The following is a 21587-nucleotide window of genomic DNA, read 5'->3' as shown; positions in this document are numbered from 1 at the left end:
AATGAGGATTGCTCTGTGGATTCTGTCTCAGTTGCTTCTAAAGTCCTGAGGGAGAGCTTGAAAGCCATCCTTCCAGCCAGGAGGCTGTTTGAATGCTCCCCTATTACCACATGCAATAGATGTGGAACCATAAAACATAGAAGAATGAGCAGGAAGGGGTTGAGTTGTTGCTCATACATGGTAAAACTGTGGTCAGGGAGTATATTTTGTCTCTCTGGGTCATCACAACTGTTTAGGTATGTGCATAAAGTTTCAGTGGGCACATATAATTTACAGCTCAAGAAAATCAGTTTTAAGGCAGATTTATGAGACTGACCTTTGTTTCAGCACTTTGGATTGCAAGTTTTTACTTACACCACTGCAGTATTTTTATTTCGCCTGAGTTTTCAAAATACACCATGAAGATGTAGCTCATATCCATACTACATTTTCCAGTTGTTTACTACTTGGCAGCTTTATGTTTGACTGAAGTTTGGGAATTGGTTTATATCTTGAAGCATCAGGACAAAATCAAATAACAGAGTAAGTTCAGTACCATTACTATCCTCAAGCTCATCACTAGAGAAGAGTAGCTCCATTTTCATCAAGAAAGCAGAAAATACCATAAACAACCACCATTCCCGTTCTTCCACCCCCAGTCTCAGCTGGATCTTTATTAAATGTTTTTAGTGGCAGACAACTAATACACCTCACAGTGCATTTCTGAACACACTGCTCAGAAAAGCATGCTTTCTTGCATTTCTCTGTCTCATACACACACACAGCTACAGCATTCCAATTTCATTTGTATTCTTCTTGGTATGTCATGCTCTTTCAGGACATGCTTTTGTATATTAAAAGTACTGCAGAAAAATATAGAACTAAATTTCTCTAAATGCACGAGTCACCATTTCTGCCCCTTTCTCTAATTAAAAAAACAAAACCAACCCCAAATTTAACCTCAAAAGTCTCAGAGGAACCTTGCCCCTAATCCCTGAAATGCAATTAAAACCTTAAACCTACCACCCACACAGGCAGCAAAACATTTGTTTTCCTTCTCTATGCCTATAAGAAGACAGAGGCTTGGAAAAGGCATCAACCTACTTATGCCAACTTACAGAAGCTTTTCATAGTATGTTACTAATTACTCTTTATTCAGACATTAAATTAAACAAGTGGAATACAGATTAGCACATTGTTTTCAAATCATGCAAGAGCATACCTTCCTCTTATAAACAAAATATGTAGGGTTAGCTGTGTTTTGCAAAGCATCCTCTACTGCTTCAGCTAAATCAAAGACCACAGTATACATGAAGAACACTGTTCCACAGAAATGCATGCTATGTAAAAAGTTGTACTATTTAAACATCAGCCACAACCCGCCTCTGTGAGATAACCCGTAAGCCCAGCAACAGCAGTGAAAGATGATTCTGTTTGTCTGTCTGCTTGGGTTATCCACCCAACAAACCTCCCAGCGCCTTCAGCCACTCACCCCCTGCTCAAGTCCTGTCCTCCTACCCACTGGAGCGCCTGGGGTGGGAAACACCTCCCCAGTGAGGGCATCAAGATAAATCAGAACACAGCAAAGAATGACCCAGACTGATGGCGGTGCCTGGGAAGGTGGAGGAGAGCAGCCCACCCCACCTCTCAGGGCAGACCACCAGGGACCAGAGCACCAGCTGTGCTGCTCACCTCCAGCAAGCCACTGTGCAGATTTATTCCACCTAAAGCAGCCTAGGAGAAGTCTAGCTAATCAAGTTCTACTTTCCTAACTAGATAGTGCCTAGCAAGAAAACAGCAGAAACAATGAATCAATGCAAAAATCACAGTGTTTATTCCTTCCTAAAAACAAACAAACAAATGGAAAAACAAACCAAAAACCACAAAACCAAAACACAACAACAAAAACCAAAAAAACCCCAAATAACCAACAAAATAAAAACCCTTAGAAAAAGCTTAATAGAAACAAAATTGCAGGTGCTCCACAGATAACATAAAAATTATTCTTGAAACATAGTGAATTCAACTAATGCTAATTGACAGAAGACCCAGCTCACAGACTCACTCACCCGGAAAAATCTGTAGTGAGAATACCATAATGAAATATGTATATTCGGCTTATGTGGCACAACGTGAGGTATCCCATAGCTACAACAAAGGAGTACCTAAAAACATAACATACAGAACACATAGTTACCAACACAAGTACCAACACGAGCTAGAATCACTCAAATAGATCTGGGGCTTGTTTAGGAGCGGAGTTTGATTTTTGCAAATTAGGTTGTTAAGAAGTCTGAATGTTACAAGAACTGGCAGAAACTTTCGAAGAGGACTGATTAAGTCAGGTACCCAACTCAAACGTTACAGAGGTGTCTCCTCACACTGGGGGTGAGAAATGGAATAAATAAGATCACTTCAAGTCAGACATTTAAATTTTAGAGTTCCAGCCTCACATGCTATTTTGAAATGTCTGACCCAAGTATTTGAAACCAGGTGATACCATATGCACATCACTGAAGTTATCTCCTGCCTTTTTTGTCTGTAAATGTTCTTTATTTACATGTACAACTCTTCCTCAGATCTACCAGAAACTTAATATTTCAAGATATTTTCTCTCTCCTGATTTTGTATCAAGGCAAATAATGACACAGCCTAATCTTTTCAGCTCTACATGCTGAAGTACACCATCTTCTAGAAGAATCATAGAAACAATTAGGTTGGAAAGGACCATTAAGATCGTTGTGGCCGACTGAAGAAGCATTCCTTAAGTGGAGTGTAGCAAATTCACTCTGTTTTTTAAAATGATCCTAAAATTATGTCAGGCAGGACAGTAGCATCACTGTCTCTTTAAGAGTTGAAAGGACTGAGGACTTGAAGTGTTGCAGTATCTAGAGGAGGCAGATACAGCCTTTCATACAGCTAAGTTCTCCCTGTATTTAACTGAGCAAGAAAGAGGATACTGGAAAGGTAAGAAGTGAATGGATACTTGGAAACAGACTGATACATGAAGCAAACTAGACAGTTCAATGGAGAGCTGGGACACCAGAATTGTGTCACATGGACAGGCATCAGATCCTCAGACAGCCCAGGCCCTGAAGACAAGTGAAGAAAGAGTTTCCATTCCCCAGCTTAAACTGATGTGGATGTGAGCATTCAGCAGCAGTTACAGAAACAGCCACACAGCACAGAGACAGAAATCACCTGTAAAACACCCAAACCACAGTATTAACTGCATGCTGTTAGAGAGACCAACACAAAATTAAGGACGTGGGATGAACTGCCAGCTCATCCTTCTAGCCTGCTATAAAATAGCAGTTTTACAAATAAAAATCCTTATTTGTGCAGATGATTGGGAAGCAAATGACTCCACCTGCACAATTTTAAAAACTCCCATGGGCTGAACTCTAACAGAGAGTATGGTACCCACACGAGAAGGCTCAATGATGGGCAGAGCTCTTCCACATGAACTTCCTCTTAGTAAGTGAAAGAAGCAGATGTAGTTTTCAGTTCCATATGAAAGCACTTTTTGCCTTTGGGCCAGGAAGACACTCATTTCATAAAGCATTTCAGGAGTCTTAAAGTCTTTCTTCCTCTCAGACATTTTTGTAGGGAAAACAAAGATCCCATGGTGGTGAACTTCTCATGATGATGCTGTAAGGTTCTGCTTCAAAGCAATGACATTTCTGGTACTTTCTACTTTTCAAGCTCAAACCCCAGTACCAAATGCAAGACTTAATTTCATAGATCACTAACTTAAGCTGCCACAGTGACCTTATTTGAACTACCTAACTCAAGAATAAGTGGAAAATACCTAAAGGCCAAACAGCAATGGGAAAACACATTAAAAAGGATTATCAAAAGCAATTCTCAAGACACAAGACCAAGGAGAATATGACTTCATTATGTTTAAGAAACCAGAGGTTTGGGCATAAATTCTTAAGTCTGCAAAAGCCAACTTTTGAGGCCAGCAGTTTTGCAGGGAGATGCAATGTATCAATGCAAAAACCACAAATTGAGATTACAGCTGCTTCTGTAACAGGATGAACAAAGCTCCTGCAAGTAACTGGGAAATAAAATCTCTAGACTTACAGCTACATTAGCTCACCTGTGGATGTTGGGAATACTTGCCATATTCATAATGCCATAGTTCATCATCACCAGGACAAAAAGATGAAGAGAATACCTTGAAGACAACAAAGTGAGTATTTAGATAATTTCTACGTGACCTGGAAGGGCTGGCAGTTCAGAGTGAGGAAATATTTTTCCATGCAGATGACATAAATGGAATTTCATATCAGGGTATCAGTAAACATGGATTATCACAACGACATCTTTATAGCCTGGCTATCCATCAGAAGTTAATATTTATGCCAAATGTATTGTCAGCGTATTTCATTGAAAGAAAGACCAGCCTGACTCATAGTGCACATTCACACTTAACAGATCTTTTCCAAAAGAGGCATCTTTGCAGCAGACTGGTGTGGCTTTAACTTCCAGAATAAACACCACAGATTAAACACTTCACTCAAATACTTTCACGGCTCATTTTACTTTGAGGGTTTGGGAATTGTTAAGAATAACATAGAAAGTGCCTTAAGACTAAAACGATGTAATCCAGAAAAGCCAACATGAAGTTTAAAAATACTTTTTACCCAAGCCTTGTCTACATGGTGACTAAATACTCACCACCCAAAGCAGAAGACAGCAAAGTATATTCCAAAGAGGGTGGCAAATGCATGGCGAACAGCAGAGCTGGCATGACTGGGACCCAAGTAAATACGAAACCAAAATGCAGCCAGAAGTGCGAAGAGTTGACAGGCTACAAAATTGATCTGTAAAAGACAAACAAAAAATGGTTATGATTCTTGGAGGATGAGGGGCAGGAGTTGCTCCATCCACAGAAGAATAAAAAGTAGAGCCAGGAAAAGGAGGGGAAAAAGGGAAAGCAAAGACTCTTTTGTTTCTTAGCATTCTGACTTGTGAGCCTAAGTGATAACTTTGCTAGGTCGACAACAAAAGGGATTAAACAAGCACACAGACACCCAAAAACTCAGACAAGAGGACAAGCAGGTTCCAGTTACCCAAGGTACTGGCAGGCTCCGGGCTGTTCTCAGTCTCCCCAGGGCAGGTCTCTGCTCTGCTGCCAGCAGCACCGGCATGCCAGCACAAGCCAGGTTTGGGGGACATCAACCCCTCTCTGCCATGTTAGGAAGCAGAGGCCAGGAAGCAGACCAGGACTCTGAAGCATTGTCCCAGTGCCCAGCTTTCTGCACAAACCCCAAAACAAGGGCAAAACCAACAATCCTGGTGTGATGCTGTTTCACAAACAATAACTGGAAAGCCTTCTTAGCAGAAATCCTCCACTCCGCAGCATCCTCCAAGCTGGCCTTTCAACTTACCATTTTTTTGAAGTTCAGGAGTGCAAAGAAAACAACTTTGCTCTACAATCACACAGACAGCTAAGGGAAAATGCTTCTCAATCATTCTTCGGCTATTGTATGTCTCTATAGAGCGCGGAAAGGAGTCTGGCCCCATTGTAAGGAGATGCCAATGGCAATGAGAGCACAAGACAGGTACATTTGGAGGCCAAGCAGTCCTTGACTAGAGGGTACTCTTATCAGACATAAGGACAAGCAATAGCTTCAGTATCCTCAGAAGAAAACCAACACGAAACTGCCTTCTTGAAGTCACATTCTCTTTGACAGCCTCAGCAAATATCGCAGAAGTCAGAGGAACAGAGCTCAGGAACTGTCTCTAACAGAGGAATACAGCAGTAGGATACATCCCTAAGCCTAGCCTGAACCCCAGATAGTGGGAGTTAAATTTATCTATGTGGCTTTTTTTTTAAAAAAAAAAAAAAAAGAAAAAAAAAAAAAAAGACTGCAGCCAAATAAATTAATTTTAAGGAAAAACCAAACAAACAAAATAAACCAAAACAAAAAACCACCCTGGAGGACTCCCCAACAGCAAGTCATCCTGGAATGAGCAAAACTAAATAGGCTGCAACATTTAAGCGATCACTTGGATTAGAGGATTATCCAAAGCTGTCAGCCCAGGACAGGATGATATATCTCACTTGGAAATGCTCTGACATGCTGGCTGTCCAGAGGTGGTTGGATTTGGGCAGGCTTCTTGTCAAAAACATTTACAGTGTGTTTAACAAGATACTACAGCCCCAAACTGCTTTCATTCTGGTGGACTATATCCAGCACAGTACTGTACAAGCAAATGTTTTTATCAAAGGTTTGTTGGGTGCGTTGCTGCAGTTCTTTTATTTCAGTGGTGCAGACAGCCATGCAATAGAATAATGCCATAATTTAAATACTTGGATATGCTGAATTTTAGTTCTCTAGAGCAGAGACAATATCAATTTATTTCTTGTTCATATAAGCAACCAGCATTTATTACAGATGGTATCATAGAGCTAGATTTAAATGCAAGTAATTCTTATTTTCCATGCAAGATTTAAAAAGTAAGAGAACAAAATTACACTGGTCTCACAAAGCCCAGATGCTGCAATACAAACCCCAAACTCTCATCTGGTCTATTATCATACAGCTCCACTCAGAACACTAACTCCTCCCTCCCCTCCTTCCACAGCCATAGGTGCCACAGAAATGACTGAAAAGAGGACATGCCTACAGGGCTGCTCTGATTACATCCTTTCTAAGCAAGCTTCCAACATTGATGGATGCCAGTTCATCAATGACAATTCAGTGAACCTTAATACCACTTTAGCCCTCTTCATACCTTACATCCAGTGTAGCAGCTCAATTCTGTGGCATGCAGAGCTCCTCTGATTTGATATAAAGAAGGAAAGTGCAGAGACTCCAAGAAACTTGATGTGGCTGATTGTTTAAAAGACAATACCCACTTCTGTGCAGCGTCACTCATAGGAGATTTAGGCCAGTAAAAAAAACATTGAGATAAGCAGCTAATTGCCTTTTACTTTCATTCAGTTCTTGTATGTTCAGCTTGAGATGTTAAAAATGCTGGGACTTAAGAGGTTCACACCACAGCAAAACAAAAGTGCAAGACCCCATATCACACACTTATAACAGCATTTACATAACCAAGGCAGCAGAAAGCAAGCAGTAAAGACTTCATCACAAGCTAACACACAGTATATGACAGTACAGCAGCCTTGAATACCTACGCTGTTACTTGCTACTTGGTGCTACTTGGATTAAAGTTAGCAGGGAACATCAACCATGCCACTACCACATCCTTAATTGGTTGTGTGAAGGAACCCAGACAATGTCTCCTCTGCACTGTTTTTGCAAGAGCTGGGGTAAAGCCTTCTACTAGGATAGAAGCAAAAGTACATGCTAGCCTTACATTTCAATCAGCTTTCAAGTTAAAAGGGTTGTTTCTGCAGAGCAGCCAAACATCAGAGACCTAAAGTACTCCGCAAGCAATCATCTCAGAATACTAGTTTACATTTTTTGTAATAAATTAAGTTAGAAAATATCTTACAGAAGAATGATTACAACACACTGTTAGAAGTTACGGATATGATTCAAAACCCCTGTTTTTTTCAGGATCCATAAATGACAGAGGCAGTGTCAGAGGTACCAATACAAACCAGGATTCCTCAGTGTCATATGAACATTACGTGACTTATCACAATAACATCGAGAAGGCTGCACCCAATGCACTGATTGGGAGATTGACTTCCAGATACAAAAAAAATGCAGTCTGAAATGCAGAAAGATAAAACTTTTGTTCACTGGCTGAGAACATTCATGCCTTTGCCCTTCCTTCTGAACTGCAGCCACCGTAACTCTTCAGCAGCTTTCCAGGTTCCTCTCCTCCATGACCATGTTTTCCTGACAGGCAGCACTGCTGCACTAAGGCTTTCACATTCAGGGCTTTTTTGTGTGTATCTACAGTAACATATACACATTACAAACAACATGATCAGTTTCAAAGATTCATCAGCGGAAGGACTGGGAGAAGGATACCAATAAACAAGAAAACCAGGTAAATACAAAAGTTACTGATAAAACCTTTCTGTCATCCATGACGTATTTGGTACCTGCTAGACAAGAACATTGGGAAATAGTGTTGGAGAATACTTCTTTTACCTGTCCACCTATAAACCTGCACTTAGAATCTGAATGTACCAAGATGACCTCTGATTTCTGTGGGGTTCAGTCTGAAGCACAAACTTATCTGAGCAGAGCTCACGGCAAGGTCTAGCATGCAGTTTACTACAAGACTGACTTTTAGAGGTGCTGAGTAATTGCAGAATACTTCTGCAGATCACAGAATTACAAAATCATTGGGGTTGGAAGGGACCTCTGGAGATCACCCAGTTCAACCCCCTTGGCCAAAGTACTAGCACCTAAAGCAGGTTACACAGGAGCGTGTCCAGGCAGGTTTTGAATATCTCCAGAGAGGGAGACTCCACAACCCCTCTGGGCAGCCCATTCTAGTGCTCTGCCACCCTCAATGTAAAGTTGTTCTTCCACAGGTTGAGGTGGAACTTCTCGTGTTTTAGTTTATGGCTATTGTTCCTTGTCCTGTTGCTGGGCACCACTGAAAGGAGTCTGACACCATCCTCCTGGCACCTGTCTTTGAGATATTTATACGCATTAATAAGGTACTCTCTCAGGCTTCAATTCTCTAGACTAAACAGCCCAATAGTCTCTCCTCATAAGAAAGATGCTCCAGACCCCTGATCATCTCTGTGGCCCTCCACTGGATCCTTTCCAGTAGCTCCTTGTCTTTCTTGTACTGACGATTCCAGAACTGGACACAATACTCCAGATGTGGCCTCACCATTGAGTTGAAGGGGAGTTGAAGGGTTGAGTAGAAGGGGAGGATCATTCTTTTCGTATGGCGACTACCTTTTATTTAGTTATTTACATGTAACTTTTTAAACACACCCAGCCTTCACATATGTACAAAGATTGCCAGTTTATCTGATAGTGACTTTACTGCATTCTGTTTAACATGGAATTAATTTTATTTAACACGCATTAATTTTACTCTCTAAGTATTTAAGGTACATAAGTAAACAGGTCCTTGAGATTTCAAGTAATGTTGTACTGCATAACAAGTGAAGTAAGTCACACTTTCCTCCCTTTCCCTTCCCAAAGAGAAAAGGCTTCATATTATTCCCTTTCGGTTATTTCCACTGTTGTTAAAAAGATTTTGTAAACAGTAAATTGAGGGCTTCTGAACATTGATAGGTTGTGTCTACAGAAAAATAACATGGAAATAGAAAAGAAATTATGAGAACTAACCCTTCTTGCAACTCACCCTTATAAACCATTTAACCCATGTTTTTAGCTAGTTGCATTTATTCAGTGTTGCCATCAAATTTTTGCACATGTAGTTTCAACTTTGCTAGCAGAAAAGAAACACTTTAGCTTTTTACCGTCATTTTCTTCCATGCTCTAGCAAGCAAGATGTAATAAAAGTAGGAATAGGAGCATATGATATGTTGCCAAAACAAGATACTATCTTCCTTTCATTTTCCATGATTAAACATTGGAAGACAGAATGGCAGTCTCACCACAGTATCCTGGAATGCCATCTGGAAGACTTGTATCTGAGTCACAGCCAGCTGAAGACAGCCTTGCAATGCAGGAACAAGATATCTGCACTTTTGGAGACAGAGAAAATTTGGAACAGCTCCAGCCAACTGGGTTGATCATTATCGTTGTCTGGTTAAGAAGTTCTTTAATATCTAATAGTCTCGACTTTAAAAGACCAGATGGGTCCAGAGCATGTAAACATCAGGTATGAACAAAGAGAAAAAAACCAAAACGTGGTTCCTCCCTTTATCCATTCAAATTCTATAGTAGCAATCTCTCAAAGAGACATTTAGACTGCCAATCTGAGTTTTATACAAAGCTAGCAATCAGGTCAAACCAACCAAGCAAGCACCTATGATGTTGACACTAGAACAATCAAACACAACGGTTTCAAGATTCACCTATACTATTATGCTAAAATCAAAGCCCTCACAGTACATAAAAGTTTAGTTCCATTTGTCTCAAGCCTTTGCATCTTCTCCCATTTGTAATGGGGTGAAACCAACTTGGCAAATGTTGGACAGGTACTGTAGGAAGAGAAAACACTAACTCCTAGGGACCTGGAGCCACCTTTTCAGTCATCTCCATCAAAAGACAGGGCATATTATATGGAAAAATCATCTCTTCAACCTCCTAACCATTCTCAGAGGAAAACTGTAAGACTTTCTGCTTTACCTTTTATTAGGTTTCATTAACCATCTGCAGGTGGGCATTGTCAAGGGCAAAAGCCAGTTGGCAAGTCACAAAAGTCCCAAATACCTGTGTCTTGAAAACTCAGCATTTAAAGGACATGGAGACATAGCACATTTCCAAAAGAGACTGGCAAATATATTGTTTGGCACACCAAAAAGTGACTGAAAGAAAACCCCACAAAACTCTTACAAGGAGAAACTGGAAAGTGATTTTCCTTGTTAAAAATTCTTGAGATGGGGAACAGAAAATACTAGGGAAGGCAAAGCCTGGCTTTATACGTTTCCACCAAACCATCACAAATAGCCTTGGTCACAGCTTACCATAGCCCAGGGTAAGCTGCTAATCACCCACTTCAGGAAGCTTCAATTCCCCCAAGCCATGCATCTTCAAATATTCCTACTATAAAAAGTGGTAACAGACATTTGAAAGTAACTAGATCACACTCTAGGAAGAAATAAGTAAGCTTAAGCACATTATTAAATAACAGACATATGTCTGTTATTTTAGTGCTTTTAACATTTTCCTTGTAGTTTAGTATCAGGAAGAAAATTCCTGCATTCTATCTTGACCACAAAAATACTTTGCTTTTCCTTTACTACTTTATTCCTCCCTTACACTAGCAGAAAAACTGATCTCATTTTCCAAAAATCTAGGAGGATATAAAAATTGACCACACAGTTCTTTCCAAACTCCAAATGGCAATTAAGTCCATTACCCAAACCAGACAGTCCTCTGCAAGCAAAATTCCTGTTAATGCCATAATTCATTCACTATGAAAATCACTATAAAAAATCATACTGCTAACTTGCCATTTGTTGGATGACAAGGTGCTGATGTGTCCCCCCCAGCACTCAAACTCCGGACACAAAAAAGGCATGCTGCACATTCACACATGTTCACAGAGGTACAAGTGTGTTACACACAGTCAGGATGCCAGAATATTCCCAGCTAGCATTTAGGTCCGTGCTGACTTCAATGTGCAGCAGATGATGAAAACTGTCCTCACATTATAGGTATCACAGAAGATACATATACCAGCTCTTGTGCTTACCAGCTAAACATGAGAATAAGGCATTAAATCTGCATTTCATCTGCTGAACAATATAAAGTGTACGAGCAGAGGCTTCCTATGGTGACTTACTATAAAGATGAAGTTGTATCCCATGGTTAAGATACTCTGTATTTGCTGCTATATGCTAATGACCTACTGTGCATTAGTTTACAGGCTGCTACGAAGTTTTTATCTGGTAAATTAGAACGTCTCTTCTATTCACAAACTTAACATAGATCACCAAACAGCTGTTTTCAGTATCTGGAAAAGCATAAGTAACCATGTTAATAGAGAATACTGACAGCAACATCAATTTCTTCTCAAGTCAAACCACTGTCTGTGGAGTCCAACAGTGCTTGGGTAGTATTTTGGAAAGGGGATACCATAACAAAGCATTCCACTTTGCCAGATATCAGCCCCATCTTCCAGGATGATGTCTTTCTTCCAAAGAATGAAACAAGAACTACAGAAGTGTGATAGCTTGTTTTCTCTGTTTAAGAGATTATTTTGCACATACAACAAAAGACATTCAGCAAACAATATGTTTAACTTCACTTTGCTGGAGAGATTTCTACTTTGATGTTGAAAAACAGACCTGCCCTTATGATAGCATTTCATAATATCCAAATTGTGATATTTTAAATGGGTGTGTTAAGAATGAGAGGTGGAATATTCTTTAATCAGATCATCTCGAAGATATCTGATATTTACTGAAATTTTTCAAAATATTTTGATCTTCCAGACTGTTTTTATGAACCATAAGAACAAATATTCTCTGCAGAGATCATTTAGCTCTATGCAGGGAGGGCACAAACACCCCAAAATAGTAAAATGATATCACAGAAGCAGCATCAAATTTCCCACTGCTAGAATTTTGACTTAGGCTTCCATGAAGGAAAAGGATTCATGTAAAATCATCTGTGCAGCTGCCCTTAATGCCCACAATAGCATCGCTCTGCATAGAACTCAGTGCACCAAGAGCCAGCACAAACAGGCATTTGTGAAAAAATCAGAATTGACTGCCACTTGCAAGATGCTGTATTTTCTGTCTAAAGCCAGGCACTGTGAATTGCAAACAGCATGGATCAGAGGAGACAAATTAATTTACACTGGGGAAATACTGATACAACTACTGAAAAGTCACGTCACTGATATTATACTGAAACAACTCATTTCTCTGACTTTGTGTTCGTAGATGTCCTGTAGAAGACTCGGGGGGGGGGGGGGAGGCCAGAAGCAAAGGTTTGAAAACAGAATTTCTCTCAGCGGAGGGAAAAGAGAGAGAGAATATAATGCATGACTAATTAAAGATTATTGTTTCTCTTGAAAAGCAGCACTAAATTCTCATAGCCCTGGCTTTTTTGTTGCTGTCGCATATGGAATATGGAGTTGTTAAAGCAGAATATGCCAAATTGACAGTATTTTTGCCTGTTGTGCTGTTTTCCTGGGTAAATTCTGCTGTTTCTCTACTTACGGGTCAAATATCCTTCCATGATTTAGACTATAAACTTGAAACAGATGTTCTTTCTGGATTACCTCTATGAAGCCACTGGCACAATAATCACTACCAGGACATACAAACACAGCTATAGAACAGATTAAACCCTGAGTCATCAGAAATTTTAAAGGAAAAACATTTAAGTCAAAAGTAAGCTTGAGAAGTCAAATCTACATCATAATGCTGTCACACCTCTGTACATTTACCTTTGATGGCTGATGCATTTAAAGCGTGGACATGACCCAAAGACAGCTTTAGCTTGCTCTCAGCAGCTCATACACTGAATTGTAATGATCCTGTATGCTGGACAGAACTCTAAGTAGTGATCATTTATGCACAGCAGTTCTGCCACTACTCAGTAATTACTGTTCTCTCAGTGAGTAATACAAAAATACAGCATGATGAGATTTTGTTGTACCCGAGATATCCAGCAACAATTCCTATTCATACCTGTGATAGCCAGCACCAATTCCTGCTTGTAACAGAAGCGTCAATACAATTAAACCAGCTGGAGCCCTTTTTTAAACCAGAATGCCTTTAGGTTGTTAAGAGAGCTGCCTCATTTCTTCAGACTACTCAGCAGTGAGGTAGAACACTAATTACAGTACCTTTAACCCCAAAAGAGTTCTTTAAAAAGAATAGTTTGACATACCTCTGTGCAAGGATAGTATCACAGAATCATAGAATCATAGAATAGTTAGGGTTGGAAAGGACCTTAAGATCATCTAGTTCCAACCCCCTGCCATGGGCAGGGACACCTCACACTAAACCATGCCTCCCAAGGCCTCATCCAACCTGGCCTTGAACACAGCCAGGGATGGAGCATTCACAACCTCCCTGGACAACCCGTTCCAGTGCCTCACCACCCTAACACTAAAGAATTTCTTCCTTAGATCCAATCTAAACTTCCCCTGTTTAAGTTTGAACCCGTTGTCCCTTGTCCTGTCACTACAGTCCCTGATGAATAGTCCATCCCCAGCATCCTGGTAGGCCGCCTTCAGATACTGGAAGGCTGCTATGAGATCTCTATATAGTATCACATGGTATAATATTGCAGACATGTCTAAAAGCAAAACTACAGCCAGCAGGTCAGAGTATGCAGGATATTTGAATGAGAAAAGGAAAAAGAGGAGGTAAATGTCATTATCCAAAAGGGAATTCTGACACGGGGAGAAAACCCAAGTAAACAAAAAACCCACCACTAAAAGCAAAAACACCATGCCAAGACTACCAGCCTTGATTTTCCAAAAGCTTTCACAGGAAGTAGGAAGTCACTGAGATCTTGAAATTCTCACAGGAAATATGGCATCTTGTACCGCCTACCCTCCTTTCTTATGCATAGGTTCATACTGATGCAGTGGGAACAGCCTGACCTTATCCCATTACTCTATCACTCAAGTGGAAGAGGAGAGTTTACAGGTCATGGAAGGAGGGGCTGGCCACTCGGGAGGAATATAAGGCTGCTGCTAGAGGATGTAGGAAGGCAGCTAGGATGGCTAAGGCCTCCTTAGAATTAAATCTGGCGAGAGGGATCAAGGACAGCAGAAAGAGCTTTTTCAAATACATGGCTGATAAAACTAACACCAGAGGCAAGGTTGGCCCACTGGTGAATGGGATGGGTGCCCTGGTGACAGAAGATACTGAGATGGCAGAGTTATTGAATGCCTTCTTTGTCTCTGTCTACTCTGCCGGAGGCAGTCCTGAAGAGCCCTGTACTCCTGAGACCTCAGATGAAGTCAGGTCAACGGAGCAGTTTGCCTTAGTCGATGAGGAATGGGTTAGAGACCAGTTGAGCAATCTGGACATCCATAAATCCATGGGTCCAGATGGGATGCACCCGCGGGTGCTGAGGGAACTGGCGGAAGTCATTGCTAGACCACTCTCCATCATCTTTACCAAGTCTTGGGAAACGGGAGAGGTGCCTGAGGACTGGAGGAAAGCAAATGTCACTCCAGTCTTCAAAAAGGGCAAGAAGGAGGACCCGGGTAACTACAGACCAGTCAGCCTCACCTCCATCCCTGGGAAAGTGATGGAACACCTTATCCTTGATGCCATTTTAAGGCATATCAAGGATAAGAGGGTTATGAGGGGCAGTCAACATGGCTTTACCAAGGGGAAGTCATGCTTGACCAACCTCATAGCTTTTTATGAGGAAATAACATTGTGGATGGATGATGGCAGAGCGGTGGATGTGGTCTACCTTGACTTCAGCAAAGCATCTGACACAGTCTCCCACAGCATCCTCATAGCTAAACTGAGGAAGTGTGGTCTGGATGATCAGGTAGTGAGGTGGACTGCAAACTGACTGAAGGAGAGAAGCCAGAGAGTTGTAGTCTATGGGGCAGAGTCTAGTTGGAGGCCTGTATCTAGTGGAGTGCCTCAAGGGTCAGTGCTGGGACCAGTATTATTCAATATCTTCATCAATGACCTGGATGAGGGAATTGAGTGTACTATCAGCAAGTTTGCTGATGACACTAAGCTGGGAGGAGTGGCTGACACGCCAGAAGGCTGTGCTGCCATCCAGCGAGACCTGGACAGGCTGGAGAGTTGGGCAGGGAGAAACTTGATGAAATATAACAAGGGAAAGTGTAGAGTCCTGCATCTGGGCAGGAACAACCCCAGGTTCCAGTATAGGTTGGGGAACGACCTGTTAGAGAGCAGTGTAGGGGAGAGGGACCTGGGGGTCCTAGTGGATGGCAGGATGACCATGAGCCAACACTGTGCCCTTGTGGCCAAGAAGGCCAATGGCATCCTGGGGTGTATTAGAAGGGGGGTGGTCAGTAGGTCGAGAGAGGTCCTCCTTCCCCTCTACTCTGCCCTGGTGAGACCGCATCTGGAATATTGTGTCCAGTTCTGGGCCCCTCAGTTCAAGAAGGACAGGGACCTGCTGGAGAGAGTCCAGCGCAGGGCAACTAAGATGATTAAGGGAGTGGAGCATCTCCCTTATGAGGAAAGGCTGAGGGAGCTGGGTCTCTATAGTTTGGAGAAGAGGAGACTGCGGGGGGACCTTATTAGTGTATATAAATATATAAAGAGGGAGTGTCACGAGGATGGAGCCAGGCTCTTCTCAGTGGCAAACAATGATAGGACAAGGGGTAATGGGCTCAAACTGGAACACAAGAGGTTCCACTTAAACTTGAGAAGAAACTTCTTCTCAGTGAGGGTGACAGAACACTGGAACAGGCTGCCCAGGGGGGTTGTGGAGTCTCCTTCTCTGGAGACATTCAAAACCCGCCTGGACACATTCCTGTGTAACCTTATCTAGGTGTTCCTGCTCTGGCAGGGGGATTGGACTAGATGATCTTTTGAGGTCCCTTCCAATCTCTAACATACTGTGATACTGTGATACTGTGAAGCTCTTTTCACAGAGTCCATTCAGAAGACCTGATTTAAGCATATGCAAAGTTAGGAGACAGATGCTGAAGTGAAAATGAACATAAACAAGAAAACAACAACTCCAAGGAGTAAAATATAGCAAAGCAGAGACCTGAGTGTTTGCAAAGCCTCCTCTGAAAGTCCCTAGAGCTCTAGGAACCTCCTGTGGTGAGAATATCACAGCACTGCTTTCCACCCTTTCTCTGTCACCTGTAGGGCTCTGGCAACTAAATGAGCTTGGATCCTTAGTTCTCATTATCATTACTTAAATACATCAGTTACCCATCTTTTTCTCAGAAATGAATTCTTGGATAACAGATATTGTTCCCAACTGGTCTTTTCAGGCCTGATGATTACCTCCAAACCACAAACAATTATTTTCACACAATCTCTCAGGAGCCTTGCCTAGCCCCTGCTTTACATCACCATCACCCTCTTCCATCTCAGACAGGGGTTTTTTTCCTGCAACAAAGAAAGAAACAGGACTGACACAGGTATCATCAGACATGCTCCAGCTCAACTTCATCAGCCTCAAGCTCTAACAGCTCAGATTTTAGTACAGTTTCTTTTTTTCTAGTGTTTGGTACATAAGTAGCAGTGCTAAGAGTAGCATCAACACAGATCTACATTTTTCCCTTGATTTAAAGGTTTAGTTTTGTAAAACTTAAAATACAGCACAGCAAGTCAAGCACCTTTTCACTTTATCTATGCAACCAACAGAACTGCATAGCTGACTTATTCAAAATGCAAAGAAGGAAGATAATACAGACATATGTGTGTATACCCAGTTACTCTAGTGGAATGTATTTTAGTGGCTTCAATGTAAATTATGTTCTCCAAATACCAATAGGAGTTGCATGAATGTAGGAATGGCAGGATCCTTACAGCAGTGTTTCTAAAGTCCCAGTTCATAAACTCACTGAAATTTCAGGCCTCGCAGTTGCACATGTTCATCAATTTAAGAATAAAACAGGAGACTTAAAGTGCAATCCTTCACTAGAATGGGAACTGGCACTTCAAAATAACTTGCCCCATTATTGCTGTTGCAATGTCTGTGCAATTCTACTTTCAGTTCCTTTTCTATAGAAAAATGTGTCAGTGGTCTTTAAAAACGGACACCAATACAAACAGAGCAGTTTTGTTCACATTATCCCAGTGATATCCCAGTAAGTGCACACAACAGAAAGAAACAAACACAAGTAAGGCAAAAAAGTACCAACTCCACAAGAAATTCTAAACCAAAAGGAAGTTAGGCTTCTCTTCATCTACTGTAGACATTGTCAGCACTGTGTTAAATTTAAGCACATTATCTTTGGAATTAAGTGGCTTGATCAAAGACTGGACCTTTCAGACATAGCAATGGTATTATATAAGAATTTAATAGGACCTTACACATCAAAAATCTGGAACATCCTGTACTTAAACACTCAATCATGGTCATACCAACTTTAAAAAAAGGCACTGTAAAACTTAGCATATTAGGACATACTTTAAAAATTTATGCAAGGACTTCGATAGAGAAAGGGGTAGAATTTATCTGTCCTAACACTGATGTCGATCCCTGAGCTAATCCATCTAAATTTCTTTTATTGTCAATGCGGAAAGAAGGCAATTCTAGGTTGCAATGCACCTAATCCTAAAACATGAGTCTAAAACAGGTACTTCTACTATGAAAGTGATCTAGATGAGTAAGTATAGATGTAGAAATATACAATGCAGACTTCCAAAAACAAACGGTAGCCATATTACATATATTACCTTTACAGAAGCAAAAAGAAATGTCTGGACTGCAAAACTGGACTTCTATCTAGTTGCAAGAAATCAAATTTTCAAAAATGACCTACAGTCCCTGGTGCTTTATTTTTTGTTTAACCCCTTAAAGACACCATAAAATGGTATGATATTCCAGAAACTGGTACTCTGCAGTAAACGAAGCCTACTTCAAGTGCCTGAAAAAGAGCTGGGGAAAAGGAGGGAAGGAGGGGAGGAGTGCCAATCAGAAGGCACTTCTCAGAAAAAAAATAATTACTTTAAGATATATCTACTGCCAGATATGCATGGAAGAGCTCGAGAGTAACAATGCTCCTACATGATGGGTGAAGTCACCCAGCTTCCTGCTTCTGCAAGCAGGTGCTACAAACCTCAGTTCTTCCTGTTCTATTCTTTGTCTAAGCAGTTTTGTATCTCTGAAACACGCAGCAACAGCACTTGAAGAGGGAAGGAGGGAGAACCTTTGTGACCAACAAAGAAAATGCTTTCAGTTGAGCTTAAAAACATCACTCCAGAGTACATCAAAATGGAGAGGTGAAGAGCTGTGTTCTTCTGCCCATGCTCCAACCTCTCAAAATAAGGGGCACAGATCTCAGGATGCTATCATGCCCTTTGCAACACTGCAGAGCCACAGAATTTGTTAAAAGAGGTACAGAAAATATTCCCAGCTGCCTTTCGACATGGAACTCCCTTGCAGATAGAAAAGAATACGCAAAGGTTTTGGGAAGCCATCATTAAGGGACAGGGAAAATCTGCAGTAATCTGCTCAGGCTTTTTTAGTTTGTAGAGATAATAACAGTCAACTCAACATGTGCAGATGCCCAATTGGAAGTTTTTTCACAAGAGAAAAAAAAGCAGCAAGCCACAAGGGGTGGGAATATGCACAGCATCACCTATTCTTAGTAGTAAACTTTAGTCAGAGCAATTTATTTGACTGGGAAAATCAGTTTATATTTTGGCAATTATCTTTGCAAACATAACAGTTAGTAATTCACTTTCTTTGTTTCCATAAGCAATGAAAACTTTATATTCTGCAGTCGCTTGCAGAGCCCCGCATTTACATCGTGGCCTTCAATTCTGCTGGCAAGCAGGTTTTTTAGATAGCTGTTTTCTTTATTTCTTAGCCTATTTGCAAAGAGCTGCATGTGGGTTGTTTTGTTTTGGGGTTTTTTGTTTGTTTGTTTTCAACTCAAGCACAATTATCTTTTTTATTCCTTTGCTGTAACAGTGACTGCGTAGAATTAGCAACCCTCCATAACTGCCATTTTCAGATACTCACTTTCTCAATCATGAGATTTCAGAGTCATAAAATACTGCTTTTCCCTATTTTTCTACAGTTTGAAAGTAAAATGATTGCTCTATGCTGTTCAGTAGAAGATGGGTTTATCCAGCCCTCATTCATGTGGGCTGCAGACTTATTTTTAATCCTTTCAGAACTGTGGCAGGAAGAGAAGCCACCAATAAAATGTGTACAGTGACGGTATCCTGTTATGGCTGTTTTTTCCTTCCTTACTTCTGCTCAGAATCTGCAGCACGCTCACTTCATGCTCATTTATTTTGGATCTTGAACCACACAAGAAGGCAAGAACATAATCCCAGCTGTTCAGTTATGCCTGTGTTATGAGCATCTTACATCTACAGCAAATATCTCTGGAAGCTGAACTTTGGAGCATGTCTAATTTTAGGCATTCAACTTCAGACGCTATTGAAAACAACTTAGAGATGACAAGCACTTGGGAGTCAGCACAAGTCAAACAGCTCAACCATCACTAAACTTTCTGGAAATCATTAGTACCTTTCCTAAAAGGTCATGTTCTGAATTAATTCCAGGGGCTATCACCTCTAAAAGAAAAAAAATTTAAAAAAAAATAAAAAAGAAAATCCTGTTTTTCAAGCTTAGCAACCAAATCAAAACAAAAACTAACACAAAAACACAGAGCATGAGCAAGTGTCAATTAGGAAATAAAGACATGTAAAATAAACAATTAAAAAAGAAGACATACTTGGATTTCGCTATTATTTTGCACTGTATTATCTCTGAAGAAAAAAATATTCAATTTCTTTGCCTCATTACAGTCATGCTGCCTTCTTTATATATCCCCCACTAGTGTTCAATACTTCTATTTGCACACAGCACAGCAGAACTTTGGGTTGTAACACTGATATTTTTCAAAGATAACTGCCATATCAGAAGGACAAAAACCCACCCACGTCTATTACTTAACCACAGTATTATATTTTCCCCCAGCATTCTTGCCATGCTATGAGTCAGCAATAGCAGAAACTTAACTTGATTTCCTTTACAAAAGACAGCAATCATTGGGCAACGGGAATAAGTCTCATATTTTTTTCCCTTTTAACAGTTTGGAAAAAAAAAGAAAAGAATGCTTTTGCATTTTAGAATTATTACAGTGATATTCCTACTATGCAGTGACAGGCAACTCATTGTCCAAGAAAAAAGTACAGCAACAAAATTCCACAAACTCCAAGTGAGCTCTTCTCAAAATACCCTACAAACTTGAACATAGCCAGGGAAAAGAAATTCAACAATCCTTTCGGTTGCATAAATAATTACAACTTCCCTTTCAAACAAGCCCTTCATGCATAAAGCCTAAAAGAACCCATGCTTTAAAAGAACTAGGACATTGCACGATCCACACAGCTGGCTTGCAAAATTTATTTCCATCTCTCTATCTCGAGGTTTTATACCACTAACATCTGGCTATCTCAGAAGCACTTTGAGAAAGCATTTCAGGTTTGATTTTCAGCAAACTTAAGGTATCTCAAAACACACATGGATTTTTTCCCCACTGTTACTGTAGCACTAGGGTGCAGAGTGTGGTAGTATGTTAGCTTCCCTGATGCTGGAAGGTGCCTGAGCAACGATCAGCATGTACTTTACATGGGACTAGAGAAAGAAGACACAGAAGGGGGTGACCAGCGATGTGTGTCTCCACCGACTGCTCAAATCCTCTCCAGTCACACAACCCAGTACTTTTACCTGCCACCAAGTAAATGAGGCCACTGACACCTGCCATTTAGGGTCTTCTAAAGTGATCTGGTACACTGCCCTTATTAGTGACTATGCTCCAACCTGAAGTGTCAGAGAGAAAGGAAAAAGACAAGGCAGATATAGTATCAGTTTTCTCCTAATAATCATTTAAACCCTAACTCAACTTTATAAAAAAAAAAACCACCAGGAAGCCTGAAATAGTTAGGCAAATGAGGTAATGGCACACAAAATGTGTGACTGATAAATAGTTAGATAACAGAGTACTGTCAGAACCCTATCAAAAGATGATGGCAGACTACATCTGTTGGTGTAGTCTCTTCAAAGAGAACATGCAGATCACAATGCCTCCAAATACAGGTTTAAAGGTATGCAGCATGAACTGAAGAGAGAGGAAATGCTCAGCAGATGGACAAAAAAAGGACCCCAAAACTCAACAGTTAAAAATCAAAACAGACAAGGAAGAAGATAACCAAGAAGGAAACACATTGCAGAGCATATAAGGGGTCAGTTACTTTCTGTATAAGCTAATAGCAGGCCAGCTTTAGTTTGGGCACCTTGAAAGCGGGATGTTGGAGAAGTGACATCTCTCGGGTGTTGGCTGATCTTTCCTACAGAGATCTGCTGCTTCCTGCTATAACACCATGTAAAAAATAACCTCAAGTA

The 21587-nt window shown here is 40.7% G+C and overlaps 1 protein-coding gene across 1 annotated transcript in view; it reads right to left on the bottom strand.

Moving 5' to 3' along the window:
* Positions 1–21587, bottom strand: part of MBOAT1 (membrane bound glycerophospholipid O-acyltransferase 1) — a 55851-nt gene that overhangs the window by 24926 nt on the left and 9338 nt on the right. Inside the window, exons 2-4 of the mRNA XM_080611726.1 lie at positions 4666–4811; positions 4085–4162; positions 2049–2144 (exon numbers count right to left, since the gene is read on the bottom strand). Coding sequence (XP_080467852.1) covers positions 2049–2144; positions 4085–4162; positions 4666–4811 — 320 coding nt within the window. The remainder of the gene's footprint in view (positions 1–2048; positions 2145–4084; positions 4163–4665; positions 4812–21587) is intronic.

The sequence above is a fragment of the Psittacula echo genome (genome assembly GCF_963264785.1).
Source record: "Psittacula echo genome assembly, chromosome: 2".
Classification (NCBI taxonomy): Eukaryota; Metazoa; Chordata; class Aves; order Psittaciformes; family Psittacidae; genus Psittacula; species Psittacula echo.
Note: the sequence above shows the minus strand (reverse complement) of the source record. Positions and strands in the feature narration are given on the sequence as shown.